Source organism: Nannobrachium achirus (assembly GCF_963921795.1).
Source record: "Nannobrachium achirus genome assembly, chromosome: 5".
In the NCBI taxonomy this organism is placed as follows: Eukaryota; Metazoa; Chordata; class Actinopteri; order Myctophiformes; family Myctophidae; genus Nannobrachium; species Nannobrachium achirus.
The window spans coordinates 11809836-11824146 of record NC_137814.1 but is presented as its reverse complement, the minus strand read 5'-3'; the positions used below and the strand labels follow the sequence as shown (position 1 = coordinate 11824146).

Genomic DNA, 14311 nt, shown 5'->3' with positions numbered 1-14311 from the left:
AATGACACAGATGCTTTCCCGGGTTTTAATGGGTCAACTGGTTGGACAGATTTATTCGGGTGCCTTTGGCATGGAAAGGTTCAGGATGACATAATAACGCATAAGTCCTCACGAATGCAAGCAAAAGGTGCTGGTAAGGAAAACAGACGGGGCTGCTTTGCTAATGACGATCATTAGTGGAGCTGTCAACTCTGAAGCGTTTTGGCAGGAGGCTCGCGTTTTCAGGTACTGTCTCTCCGGACGCATAAACTCACTCACCGATTGTCGATGTACACCTTTTTTCACTGGCGAAAACGGAATGAAAGCTAAATAAAAAGTAAGCCATGATGACTAAAACTAAGACTAAATATTTAGTTAGGGAGGGACTAGAGAAGAGATCCATTGGAACTAAAAGACAAGTCATTTTATGTTTGGTTGCCGGTGTTGCGCTTTGAAAATAGCAGATTTACAAGTGCATACGCGTCGCAGTGTAGATAAGCATACAATTAAGTGTAAAATCAGGCATTGCGACACCATCAAGGCCAAAAGGTATATATCGTTTTAGACTAATACGAAAACCTTTCCAGATGACTAAAATATGACAAAAAAAACGAATTATCATTTTATTCAAAAGACTATGACTAGAACTAAATCAAAATGTGTTGTCAAAATGAACACAGAGATGAACACAGCAACACTCACGCCCCTCAACAAGCAGCGACTATGCATACAGTACATCACAATAACGTGACCCCTTTTTTCAGTCTACAAAAGTGTAATGGTGTTCACAGACATTGCAGATATGCTGAGGATTGGCTCTGACAGCGCTGTCTGTTTCCATCAGATCTCTGCTCATGCCCTGATCTATACAAATAATGCTGAGATCAATAGGATCTAATATAGGTGTCTTATATGGTAGCTGTGCTGCAGTGAGCCTCTGCCCAGAGATTCTTGATAAGGGAAGGAAAAACAACATTTTGGAACCTCGAGGCTTACTGATTATTATATTGATTATACTGTGTATACAGTATATATATTTTTACAGAGCGTGTCTCTGCAAGTATGAGAGTCTGCCTCCAGTGGTGTAAAGTAACTCATTACATTTACTCAAGTACTTAAGTACAATTTTGAGGTACTTTACTGGAATATTTCCAACTTTCAATACTTTTACTTCTACTCCACTACATTTTTGCGTAAAACTTTAGTTACTAGTTACTTAGCAGATATAAATTATTATATTATAAAAACCTATATAAACCACTTCAGCCCTATGTTATAGATAGTCTATTTGAAAATAGCCGATCTACAAGCTCACAATGCGTTGCGACGCATTGTGAGCTTGTAGATCTGCTATTTTCAAACATTTTAGTACTTTTACTTTTGGTACTTTAAGTACCAAAAGTATTTTTGTATTTTTTCGCCAATATTTTGGTACTTTTACTCAAGTAACATTTTCCCAATTCTATTCGCTGTACACTCTGACAGATCAATTGATCAAAAATAACTCCTGCTCCTACATAATATGTTTTAGACATTTTATATTGGTAGTAAATGGGGCTGAGATCTACAAGCTTGTAGATCGTCCATTTTCACAATATTTATCTGTGGAACCGAGTCAAACTAAATTGGATGCCTCAACTCCTACAGTGCATATCAGGATGAGTGTGTGTGGGGGCCTATGGGTCTCTTGTCAGAATTTAGAGTGAATATTAAAGTTTGACTGTTCCTGACATTATCTTGAGTTGCAATAATAACAGAACAACAATACACAACCAATGCAGTGTGTGCTGACTGTCTTTGAAACATCACAATGTAACAGTGTCTGTAATCATCGTATAACTGTTATAACGTCACTGGTGCATCCTTGGTATCTAAATAGTGACGTCATTATCCTTGTTATTTTCATTCTAGCAGCATCAAACGGACTCCAGACTACCTTTGGAGACGGTCTCGGGTACGGTGCGGTGATGCGTTTCGGGGAACCAGTAAGACTCCCTAATCGGGAGATAAGCGACCGTCAGGTCACATCATGTATACACAATAATGTTGTCCGCAAAAAGCAACCTCATGGTGGCGCTAGAAGAGGGGCATGTGAGGAATCAGGGGCGGAGGTTATGGTTTGCCAGCCAAGGAGTGTGTGTGCAAAGTTTGGCATGGATAGGGGCAACGGTGCCGGAGATAAGAGTATGGCCAAAAGTGTGACTTGACGTGACGTGGCGTGGTGTGACGTGACGTGGCGGACAGACTGACTGACTTTTCATAGTAACTTGCGAACTGACGGTCGCAAAAACATCTGCCAAGTGGTCTCAAGTGCGCACCGGCGACCACAGTGTGAATTCGCCCTTACTTTCCAGAATAGAGCCACATTAACCACCTCTGCAAATCAACTTTAAATCTAAAAGCAAACAAGTCAAGGCCAATTCCATTTCATATGATTTATTACTCACGGTTATTATTCTGTTCAGAATCCTGCCATTATAGGCATGCTGCATATTACAGCTTAATGATTACACATGCACAAGTAATAAAGGACTAATCTTTTTAGACTGAACCATATTATTTTACTGGCCCGGCCATACACAATACTGCCCTGGACAGCATATTTGCTTATCCCATCTGTTAGCAGATCATGCGATTAAAGTACAAATGAAGAAATGTAATATATTAATTTCACCACTGGCATGGAAATAAGAATAACATCTGTGGAGGACTGTAATTGTGGACTGTACAGTGTGTCTGAGAAAGTGGCTTTTGGGGAAACAGCACCACACAAGAAACATTTGATTTTAGCATGGGTTTTCTCGATTCTGAAGAAAAAACAACACAGATTTGAATCACATTACTACGTGGTATGAAATGCGATTCAAATCAAATATGATTTCTAAAGATGTGTCTCAGTCTGAACACTTTGGACACTGGTTTAAACTGTATCAAAGGTATCAATACTTCAATGTAGAAATACTCTGTTACAAGTAAAATCCAGCATGTCATTCAGCAATATTGCGTTCTTAAAATAGCATAATTCACAATGCGTTACAAATTGTTGTGACATGGTAACCATCACACGACAGAGTGCAAGTTAAGCATTACTCACCCCTATTAAAGCATTACCACAGCAACCAATGCAGATAGGTTCGACAATGTCTGAATAAACCTTCTGACACTGACTGGCAGTCAGTCCTAAAGAGCGTATTTGAGAAACAGATCGTATTTACCAGCGGCCTGAACAAATAAAAGCCTTCTAAACAAATTTGAAACCACATTCTCTCTTCTTGCATGCAATATATATTAGCGTACAATATACAGACATCAGCCTGCTGTTGTTCCTGAGAACAAGTAGACCCACGCTGCTGCCGTCTTTCAGAGAGTCTCCCTGAAACTCTGGGCACAAAAACACCTGCGTGAAGCTAAGTCCCTGTACTTAGCTCACAGCGGAGACTCTAAACCTGCTGTACTGCGTCTCCGCAGCGGGCTCAATGAGAGAGCCTTCTCCGTGCAAGATGCATGAGAAACCTCAATGAGAGAGCCTTCTCCGTGCAAGATGCATGAGAAACTGTGCTTTCTATTGGCAAAAGAATGCCGGGATTACATCAACTCCCTCTGTCTTCAATCTCACCTCACGGAGCTTGTTGGAAAACCATCAGAGTGGAATGACGACTGGGAAACAATATTTCTTGCATGGGCCCCGAAAAATACCTGAATTAAATCAGCTCGCTGGCTGTCCTCAAGCCTGCATGACTGCAAGTCTATCGTCATATATTTCTGTAGGCTCACTGCCAGAGTTGGCAAACCAAAAACGGAAAAAAAAGAAAAAGGAACATTGGTTCTGATTCGATTTTATTTATTCAATTCATTATTTTCAATCAAATTAATCTTGTTATCATTTTATTTGAATGTACGCATTACTTCCTCTGCTGAATTGTAAGTTGTAAATTATGGAGCTGTACACCTTTGTACTCTCTCAGAGTTAAAGTGAGGATTTCACTGTGTGTGTGTGTGTGTGTGTGTGTGTGTGTGTGTGTGTGTGTGTGTGTGTGTGTGTGTGTGTGTGTGTGTGTGTGTGTGTGTGTGTGTGTGTGTGTGTGTGTGTGTGTATAGCAGGGGTCTTAAATGTTTTCAAGCCAAGGACCCCTTAGCTGAGAGAGAGATGAAGCAGGGACCCCCACTACATATTGTATAAAATTGTGTCGCCGATTAGAAATGTTCATAGATTTCTTAGACATCTTAGACTTGTTTGACAGCACCGTCATCATGTTGGAGTAATGTGTATTTTCAGACATTCAACCACTTGAACCGTCAAATACTTTGCAAACCTCTTTTAGCCAAAAATAGCCGATCTACAAGCTTACAACGCTTGTAGATCTGCTATTTTTGGCTAATGTTCCGCTCAGAATGGGGATGCTAGGGTTCAAGTGGGTAATGTAAAAAACATGATCCTATCTCACAAAGATTTGGCGGCCCCCCTATAGTAACTCTGAGGACCCCCTAGGGGTCCCGGACCCCCTGTTGAAGACCCCTGGTGTATAGTATTAAGTCCACAGATACACTCACATATATTTGCTGTTCCTTTGGGTATGGGCAGGTAGGACCCCACGCTCCAGGCCCGGCCGTGGTAGTGCCTCTTGCAGCGGCCGCAGTCCGGCCCTGTGGTGTTGTGCTCGCACTCGCAGCCCAGCCTCCCCTTGTCAAACACACAGCTGTTGGCGTGCAGGTTGCACTTGCACCTGAGAGAAAGGGAAGGGAGATAGCCATGAAAGCGGGGCGGGGCACAAACAGGCATCTGCAGGGGCGTCACACCAAATTCTGGGCCCTGGGTGCAAGGATTCACTGCGGGCCCCCCATGAATGTTAACTATTGAAAAATAGCAGATATACAAGCTCACAGCGCGGCACCGAGTGCCGCGCTGCGAGCTTGTAGATCTGCTATTTTTGAAAAATCGTGAAAATGTGTGCCAAGAAACCTATGTTTCCATGTCAGTGATGCTCAAACTTTTTCATGTGAAGGACCCCCCATCTCAAAATATTTAGTTCCAGGGACCCCCCAGAGGCAAAATTTGAGTTACAAATGTTCACTTAAAAAATACATAGATTCAAAGATTTGCGCGCATTTTCACGACTTTTCAAAAATAGCAGATCTACAAGCTCGCAGCGCGGCACTCGGTGCCGCGCTGTGAGCTTGTATATCTGCTATTTTTCAATAGATAAAGTTATTAGGGCCCCTCCACCTTGGGCCCCAGTAACTCAGTCCCACTTTCCTACCCCTTGTGACGCCCCTGGGCATCTGTGTGAATTAAAACAATCACTGACTTCCAAGGCCCTGTCCGTTGGGTTTCTGTTTGTACCTTTCAAACTGTTTGAAAGGGGTACATTGAAATCCCGGCTGTGTTGTCGTGTGACTTGGACGGCGCCTCAAAGCTTCATTATATGCTCTCCCTTTTCTTTTTCTTTTTTTACAAAAACAAGGGGCTCATTTGTCGCTCACCCCCGTGGAGAGGAGGGCGAAGCGAATGAGGTCACACTCGCCACTCTAAGATCCAAATGAAAGGAGCTCTGTAACGTTCACTAATTGACCACCAAAACAGAGAGCTGATAGAGAGTTAATAGTTTGAGAACGAGTCTCTTTCTGACACGCACACACACAGTTTACTATCTTTCTGATGGCCCAGTCTAACTATAACAAAATCAAAATCCTTGACCTTAACCCAAAACTAATTGTAATCTTACAGTAACCCCTAACCCTCAACCTAGCCCCTATAAAAGCCTAATCTTAACCCAAATCCAAATAAATATATTGTCCAAATTATCTCACTTCTTTCTGGTTTTACCCAACTTGTGGGGTCTTTTGGTCTCCACAAATATACCATAAGAAAACACACGCACCCGCGCACGCACGCATGCACATGTGCGTGCAAGCGCGCGCACGCACACACACACACACACACACACACACACACACACACACACACACACACACACACACACACACACACACACACACACACACACACACACACACACACACACACACACAGTATGTCTCTCACGTTCGTTCTCTCTCTCTCTCTCTCTACTCAAAAGTTGCTCTGACATGTAGCAAGGCCCTATTTGAGGCCCTATTTGGTTGCTCGCTGTTGCTTTATGTGCTTTATTAGACGAACGACTCGGGCAGACCTGACAAGAAAGCGTCTGCCAGGAGAGAGGAGCGGGGCTTCTTGACGTGTTCTCGACACGCCGCCAACCAAACCCCCTATATTTTTGACACGGGGAAACAAGCCCCGCTCCGCACTTCCGCGCGTTTCGGCTCGGAAAAAAAGTGATTGAGGCTCACTTACGTGGACCGACAGGGGCTACAACCTCGGATGGATGGATGGATGGATGGATGGATGGACACTTTGTGAATTGCATGTACTGGCGAGGGGGGGTGGGGGGGTACAACCTATATCCAACTGTTTAGGAGCTACTGTGTGTCAGTCTATCGTCTCCCACCACGAAGGGAGGGGGAGAAGAACCGCAAGGAGGAATATGCCTCTGTTTATTGTCATCTGAGAAGCGGCGGTTTCATATTCCATACGCGTTCCAAATATACTTCTGTTATTTGATTTTTGCTGCCGCGGAGCCGTAAGGTTACAACTGGTGACCTCGGTTTCTTCGGTGGCTGAGGTTGGTGGCGAGAGGGGGGTGGGGGCGTGGGGGACAGTGCTGTAACGTAACCAAGTACATTTACTCAAGTACTGTATGTACTTAAGTACACATTTTTGAGGATTTTCTTTTTTACTTTACTGGTATTTCCAATTTTCTATACTTTTACTTCTACTCCACTACATCTCAGTGGTAAATATTGTACTTTAATTACTACTTTGTAGGTTTCGATTATTATTACGAGTAAGACGCCTCAGGGCGACATGCGACCTCGGGCGAGGTCGCGCCATGTCTTGGCCATCTGGCCAGTGATGTATATCGGAACATTTACCCATATATGGAGATCCATGTACTGTATACAGAGATATGCTGTGAGAGCCCAAAAATGCTTACTCAGTTATTCGTCATGTTAAAGTCCTGTGGGTTCATATATGAGATCATACATACAATCCCTTTTATGCCCTGTCTGTAGAACCAGCCACACAGATATGGGCTGTCTTGGCCATATATGGATTCTGTTAGTGTGTGTGGCCGATGTGGCCTCCATATATGGGCATTCCCATATGAAGTCCTGTGGGCTTAATATTGATGACATCAGGGATCTCCATGTATGGGCATAAAAGGGATTCTGTTAGTGTGGTTCCCCTGACATCACAGTGAAGTCAGAGTGTGATGTCAGTGCTGCAAATCCAGTCTGTTAGAGTGGTTCCCCTGACACTCAGTGATGTCACCTGTGATGTCACAGTGATGTGTCAGGGGAACCACAGTGTCAGGCGTGACAGAGATATGGACAAGATGCGCCGGTTTTCATAGTTAACTGCGACCTACGGATGCAACAAAACATACATTAACCACTTCAGCCCTACCGTATATACACATTTCGACCATTTGAAAATAGGCGATCTACAAGCTCACAATGCCTCGCGATGTGACGCATTGCCAGATTGTAGATCTGCTCATTTCAAAAGATTTTTACACCTTTGAAAACATGTGAAACGGGACATTCTGTAGAATGTTGGTACTTAAAGTACATTTTGACAACGATATACATTTGTACTTTTACTCAAATAAATGTTGAATACCGGACTTTTACTTGCAACAGAGCATTTCTACATTGCAGCATTGCTACTTTGACTCATAGAGAAATGTGAGTACTCCTCCCACCACCACTGCTGAGGGATATTGAAGCAGCTGGGTGGTGGCAGGGCAGGGCAGGGCGGGGTGAGGAGGTTTGGGTACGGGAGACTATCGACTGAAGTGGACACACTAGACGTCCCCCGGGGCATCCGATGGGCCCGGGCTCAGCGTTGGTTTCACGTCGCTTTGCTTCCATGTTTGTTTTTACCACGGCACGCCGCTTCCGAAGCGCAAGGCTTCTGCATGCCGCTCCGCGACCTAATCGGCGGGGATCGGTTTGCCCGGGGGCCTGGGGGGCTGATCCATCCCCCCCAGGCGGCCTCGCGTGACAGGGAGGAGGAATTGCGGGAGCAGTCAGAAATGCATCCATCCTAATTGACTTCCTGGCCTCGGTGATAGCTCTCGTTTAGTGATAGATTGGTGGTAGCAACAAGGTCAACTACATGGCCGCTCTATCGATGCATCACTGCGTGAGCCAATCCACTTCAGCACCCTCTGGTCTAGAACCGGACTTGAGTTACTGTACAAGAATAAATACATATTATTTATATTCAAAGATTTGCACACATTTAATTTTTTGTCTCTCAAAAATAGCAGATCTACAAGCTCAAAGCGCGGCACGAAGTGACTCACCACGAGCTTGTAGATCTGTTATTTTTGAATAGCCAAAGTATCAAATGAGACTCAGATTCTTTAATATCATATCATCATTTATCAGCCAGGGCATGTTTTGTATTAATTATCTAAATGTACAAAGTAACTAGTAACTGTTATAAAGTTGTAGTGTAGCTGGTGGTAGGAACAAGGTCACCTACATGTCTGCTCTATCGATGCATCACTGCATTTTAACCCTTTATAAGACCTGAAACGCATTATTACGCTTAAAGTTTACACATTATTACTTTAATCATTATTTTATGTTTTAACTATTGAAAAATAACAGATATACAAGCTCACTGCGCGGCGTTGCAAGAACATTTGTGCAAGTCTTTGAATATTCTGACCCGATTCTATACATGCCTTCCACATCCTTCTTCTAAACCAGTGGTTCTGTCAATGTCAAGGACCCCCAAAAACACATGAATTTGGCCGCAGACCTCCATCTCAAAATAGGTTTTCCAGGGACCCCCCAGAAGCAGAGATTTGAGTAACAAAAGTTTAGCAAAAAGATTTGCAAAACGTTTCACGATTTTTCAAAAATAGCTCTCAGCGTGGCACTCGGTGCTGCGTTGCGAGCTTGTATATATCTGCTATTTTTCAATTGCTAAAGTATTGAGTATATACTTTAACTGCTTGTTTCTCTTTGCCAAAAATAGCTGATACATATGGTTGCTGTCGGGTAGAAACCTCTTATCTCCATGTTTTAGGGTTTTGTGTTTTTTTTTTTTTTGGTAAATTAACGCCCTACCTGATCACACTATATAGCGTCACACAAAAGCATAAAAAGTAGGAGATCCACAAGCTTGTCGATCTGCTGCTTATCCTGAAAAAGTAACAGTTTTGGACATAATGAGGGTTCTTTCCACTCGACAGAGATGATATAGCAGCTTGCCTTGCAGATCTGCTATTTTTGGGCTAATGTTCCCCGCTGGTGTTCAAGTGGTTCATCTAACCCTAATCTATATGGTCCCTGACGGGTCCATTTGGTTACATCTCAGAGTTGCAGTAGAAATTGGAAAATTATGGATAAACAAACACATGGATAAATAAATGTTACTCTGTAGCCTACGAGCAACGGTGGACTATTATGGTATTATTACTAATCTAACTATTAATTTACCAAATGTCTATCCGCCGTCCGCCGTCTGTCCGCATGCTGACATCACTGATACTAACCAGTGTCGCCAACATGGTAACAGCCGCATGCTGAAACAATGCCCAACTGACATCACTGACTGACATCACTACAGTGCCCACATTTGGAGATGACATCACAGACTGGCCTGGACACGGAACACCATATATGGGCATAAAAGAGAGCCAGACAGATAAACGGGTATTGCACAAGTGGACATCAATGGTCTGGGTTCTCCAACATTAATTCTGAGACTCCTCCCTCATATACTGTGAACACCCCCGGGCACATGGACTAGTGGTAAATGGTGCATTTATATACAGTATAGCGCTTTTATCCAAGGCGCTTTACATAGATTGTGCATTACATTCACCCATTCACACACACATTCATACACCGGTGGCGGAGGAAACCATGCAAGGCACCAACCTTCTCACCGGGAGCAATTAGGGGTTCAGAGTCTTGCTCAAGGACCCTTCGACATTAACTCAGGGGGAGCCCGGATTCGAACTGGGAACCCTTCGGGAACCCTTCGTGCTCTAATAACGGTTTCTCTACCCCTGAGCTATGCCAGCCCCAGTGGTATTAAAGAAGCAATACCACAAAGTAGAGATACTCTATTACAAGTACTGTATTGCATTCAAAATGTTACTTGAGTAAAACTACAAATGTATTGGCATCAAAATATAGTTACAGGACCCAAATGTAAAAACTGCTCGTTATAATCATTATAATCTCACAATCAGAATGGAATTGCATTGTAATTAGTAATGCATTAATGTGTTGATCACTTTAATGTTGCAGCTGGTAAAGGTGGGCCTGATTCTAATGACTTTTTTATGTGCTGCTGCTGGGTAGCTTAACCTATTAATACATCATCATTTATCAGTATGTTTTGTATTAATTAATCAAAATCTGCAAAGTATCTAGTAACTAATGTAAGATTGCAGTGTAGTAAAAAGGTACATTTGCACTGAGATGTACTGTATGAGTAGAACTATAAAACATCGGAAAATGGAAATAATCAAGTAGTAGACAGCTTGTTGGAATAGCGTATTATTTTATCTGGTTAATATAGGCATATACTTAGACATCAGGAGACCCTAACTCTAACCCAATATTTACTATGATAGCAGAACAAGGAATTATAAATGGCATACAGAGTTGATATTGATTTGGAGGCCAAATCATTATTTGGCCTCTAAATGTGAGTTTGCAGAGTGAGTTTGCAGATATAAGTTTGTTCTTTGTAGTTTTCCTTGTTTAAAGAGTTTAGTTTTCTCCTGTTTTCCTGAGTTCCTTTGATGAATGTGTCAAAGGAACAAACTCACTCATGCATGCATGCCTCTCAAACAAATGGCATGGAGTGGCTGCCCATTTAAGGCCTGCTGCCATTAGGTGCAGGTGTATATGTAAATGTAAAATGGTAAAATGTAAAATTCTGGTGTGGATATTAATGCCTAGTCTTAGGCCTCATTCAAAGGGCAGGAAGCGATTTTCATCAAAGTATTTCAGTAAATATAGTTACTGTCCGCCACTGAGCGAGGCTGTTCAATGATAACCACCAAAACGTTTGGTTTTCCAAAGAATATATGCACAGTTCATGATGAGGCCTAGTTTTGAATAATTCAACGGCGCTTTAACAGGTTCCATCCGACTGCTCCAAGAATGACAAAACACTTACAGTAAAGATAACATGAAATTAGAAGGCAATTCAAAACAGCAGTGTGCTTTCTTTTCTGTTTTGACAACAACAGTAACAAATTAGCATTTAAGTGAATGAATACCATTTAGATGAAAAGAAAACGCTCCCTGAAGTGTTCTCCACAGCAGAGAAGAAACCTGTACAAGTCGAGACTAAACGCAAGAGTGCCCCTCAGTTAGCGTTCCCCACAGCCCTTAACTTTTTAATCAATTAAAGGCCTGCGCTCCATAAAATTAATGGCTGGGGTGTGTAGCTTCCTCTGCCGCTGCAGACATGCAGCCGTTCCCCGAAGTCAAGAGCGGTGCGATTTGACCTTCCACTTAATTAAAAACCAGGAGAAATCTGGATCATCTGGTGCTGATGGAGTGGAGGATACAGCAGTGGACGCGGGGGAACTCTGGGGATGCGATGCTTTTGCCGTTGGCATTGTCATATTGAAATCAGAGAGGTTCCCCCAGTCCCTCTTCTCACAGGAGGGGGGGGGGGGGGGGGGGTGGGGGTGGTTGGCGAGGCTCCCCATGCGTCCAGCCCCTTTCGAATGGGCTTTCGGTTCATACCCGAAATTAGTCGATCTACAAGCTCACGATGCGCCGCGAAGCGAGGAGTTGTGAGCTGGCAGATCGACTATTTGCGGCGTGCGCCACTGGCGTGCAACTAAGTATAAATCAGGCTTAATTACAAAGACGTGTTTCATAAAAGTTTAAAGTGACCTTTTATCCCTGATTCTCGGCCCACTAGCAGTGGGTATTATCCATTACCCAAACAGGTGACCCTCCCTCATGAGATGATCTCTCCTCCTTATCTTCACACAGGGATCTAAATGTTACTCTCTTAATGAGAGGACCGCACCATTGGAGAGATGGTGTGTGTGTGTGTGTGTGTGTGTGTGTGTGTGTGTGTGTGTGTGCGTGCGTGCGTGCGTGCGTGCCTGCGTGTGCGCGTGTGTGTGCGCCTTTTCATTTGTGCATACTGTACATGTATGTGTGTCTGTGTGAGTGTGCTGGTGTATGTGTGTGTGTGTGTGTGTGTGTATGTATGTGAGTGTGCTGGTGTGTGTATGTATGTGTGTGTGTGTGTGTGTGTGTGTGTGTGTGTGTGTGTGTGTGTGTGTGTGTGTGTGTGTGTGTGTGTGCGTGTGTGCGCGTGTGTGCGTGCGTGTGTGCGTGTGTATGAGAGAGAGAGAGAGAGAGAGAGAGAGAGAGAGAGAGAGAGAGAGAGAGAGAGAGAGAGAGAGAGCTGGAGATTAGAGGTCATTGGTAGACTATGCTTAACATCACACAGGGCTGAACCAATTTTGGGTGTAATTGCTGGAGTTGGTGCATGGCGACCTTCATAGCTTTACATGGTCTCCTTTAAAAACACAGTATATACAACCATATCATTGCTAAGTATTCCAGCATCTATAGCATCCGTGGGGGGGGGGACTTCCGTCAGACGCATTTCCCCCGGAAACAACCTTTTTTTAGACCAACCGCAATTCATTCATGGAGTACGCGAAATGATGCGGCGGACCAAAGGGACAAGAGCGAGTTCAAGAACGATCACGTGGTGCGAGCGCCGCTGCGGGGACCGGGACCTGTGTCCCTCCCCCTTACCCAGGGTTCATTAGGTATGTCAGCTAGGAGCTCAGTCTTGTTGCGCTAACCGCTGCCCCGCCTCCACCCCAGCGCCACCGTTAGGTTCTGCTTCAGACCCCGCGGGGGGTCTCGGGTCATCGATCGCTGGTATAGGTTATGCCCCCGATACACATGGTAACATGTGAGCGGGGGTCAGCGAGAAATGACCCGAGCAGAATCCACGCCATACTAATGCTCTTGCTTATAGGATATGTAGGAGCTCTATAGATGTTATGCTGCTTCCAGTGTAGTAGGCACTTATGCCATGCTGTTCAATACTCTCCTACTGCACTATATGCTATGCTGTTCAATGCTCTCCTGCTGCTTCCATTCTGGTAATAAAGCTTATTCAAACCTAGTGATCGTCTCTTGAACAGATTTTGACGTTGTTTCCTTGGGCGGTATTTCTGTCCAAAGTCTGTGACTTCCGTTCAGACACTCAACCCGGCGAGGTCTTGCCCAGCATCATTTGTGAAATTATATCAACGTGTCATAAAAGGCAGTCAGCACTATAGGTAACACTTGGACATTCATTTAAGTCAGTGTCTGAGGCTTTTGCAGCGCAACATCAGCAATACTGTATATCGTCGTTGTCGGATGAAAACCCTGTACGTCCGGAACCGTTTGTTTTGCATTTATCATTTTAAAAATGATTTAAACTAGTGAAAACAGCCGATCTACAAGCACATAACGCCTCGCACCGCGAGGCGTTGTGTGCTTGTAGATCGGCTGTTTTCACTACTTTTGTTCGACGGCCTTGTGTGATGAAGCAGTGCTTTAATTTGGAAAAAATTACAAATGTGAAACTTGGAGATACGAGGTTTCTGCCCGACAGTGACGATACGTATACTAGTACTGTACAGTTCCTTCCATCCAGTGGTGGAAAAAGTACTCAAATTCTTTACTTAACCCTGCAAGGCCCAGCGTTGCTTTTTGGCAACGTTTTTTAAATCATTTTTAAAAAAATGTTATAATTAGTTTTCCTGTTCTTTTTTCACATTAACATCACCATTACATCCTATTGTTTAGTATTACAATGCCATTGGCCACGATATTTGCATATAAATACCCCCCACAGAGACTGACATTCACACCTCCCAGAGAAGTTGAAATTCCAGCGTCTAGACGAACAACATCTCACTTTTTAACTGAAGCTATTCCTCTCTAAAACATAAGTAAAATGCCTGTAATATTTTTTTTCGTGATCATTAGAATGTCTAGAACACGTGCATATGTTAATATTGTGAAAAATATCCCCAAAATGCAAATTAGAGCATGATTTATGATTTATGCTTTATGGCTATAAAACCTTACAAAAACATTATTAATTTTTTAACATTACACTTTCCTGTGATTAGGACTCCTACAACATAACTGTAGTCAACTTTTTCTTGAAAAACGGATGCTAAAATAAATATAATGTTTCGAAAATATTTTATAA

At 43.3% G+C, this 14311-nt stretch overlaps 1 protein-coding gene across 1 annotated transcript in view; it reads right to left on the bottom strand.

The window, feature by feature from the left end:
* Positions 1-14311, bottom strand: part of LOC308284806 (netrin-G1-like) — a gene marked incomplete at both ends in the record, with an annotated part of 134226 nt that overhangs the window by 27552 nt on the left and 92363 nt on the right. The window contains one exon of the mRNA XM_080725533.1: positions 4531-4703. Within this exon, the coding sequence (XP_080581659.1) occupies positions 4531-4703 (173 nt within the window). The remainder of the gene's footprint in view (positions 1-4530; positions 4704-14311) is intronic.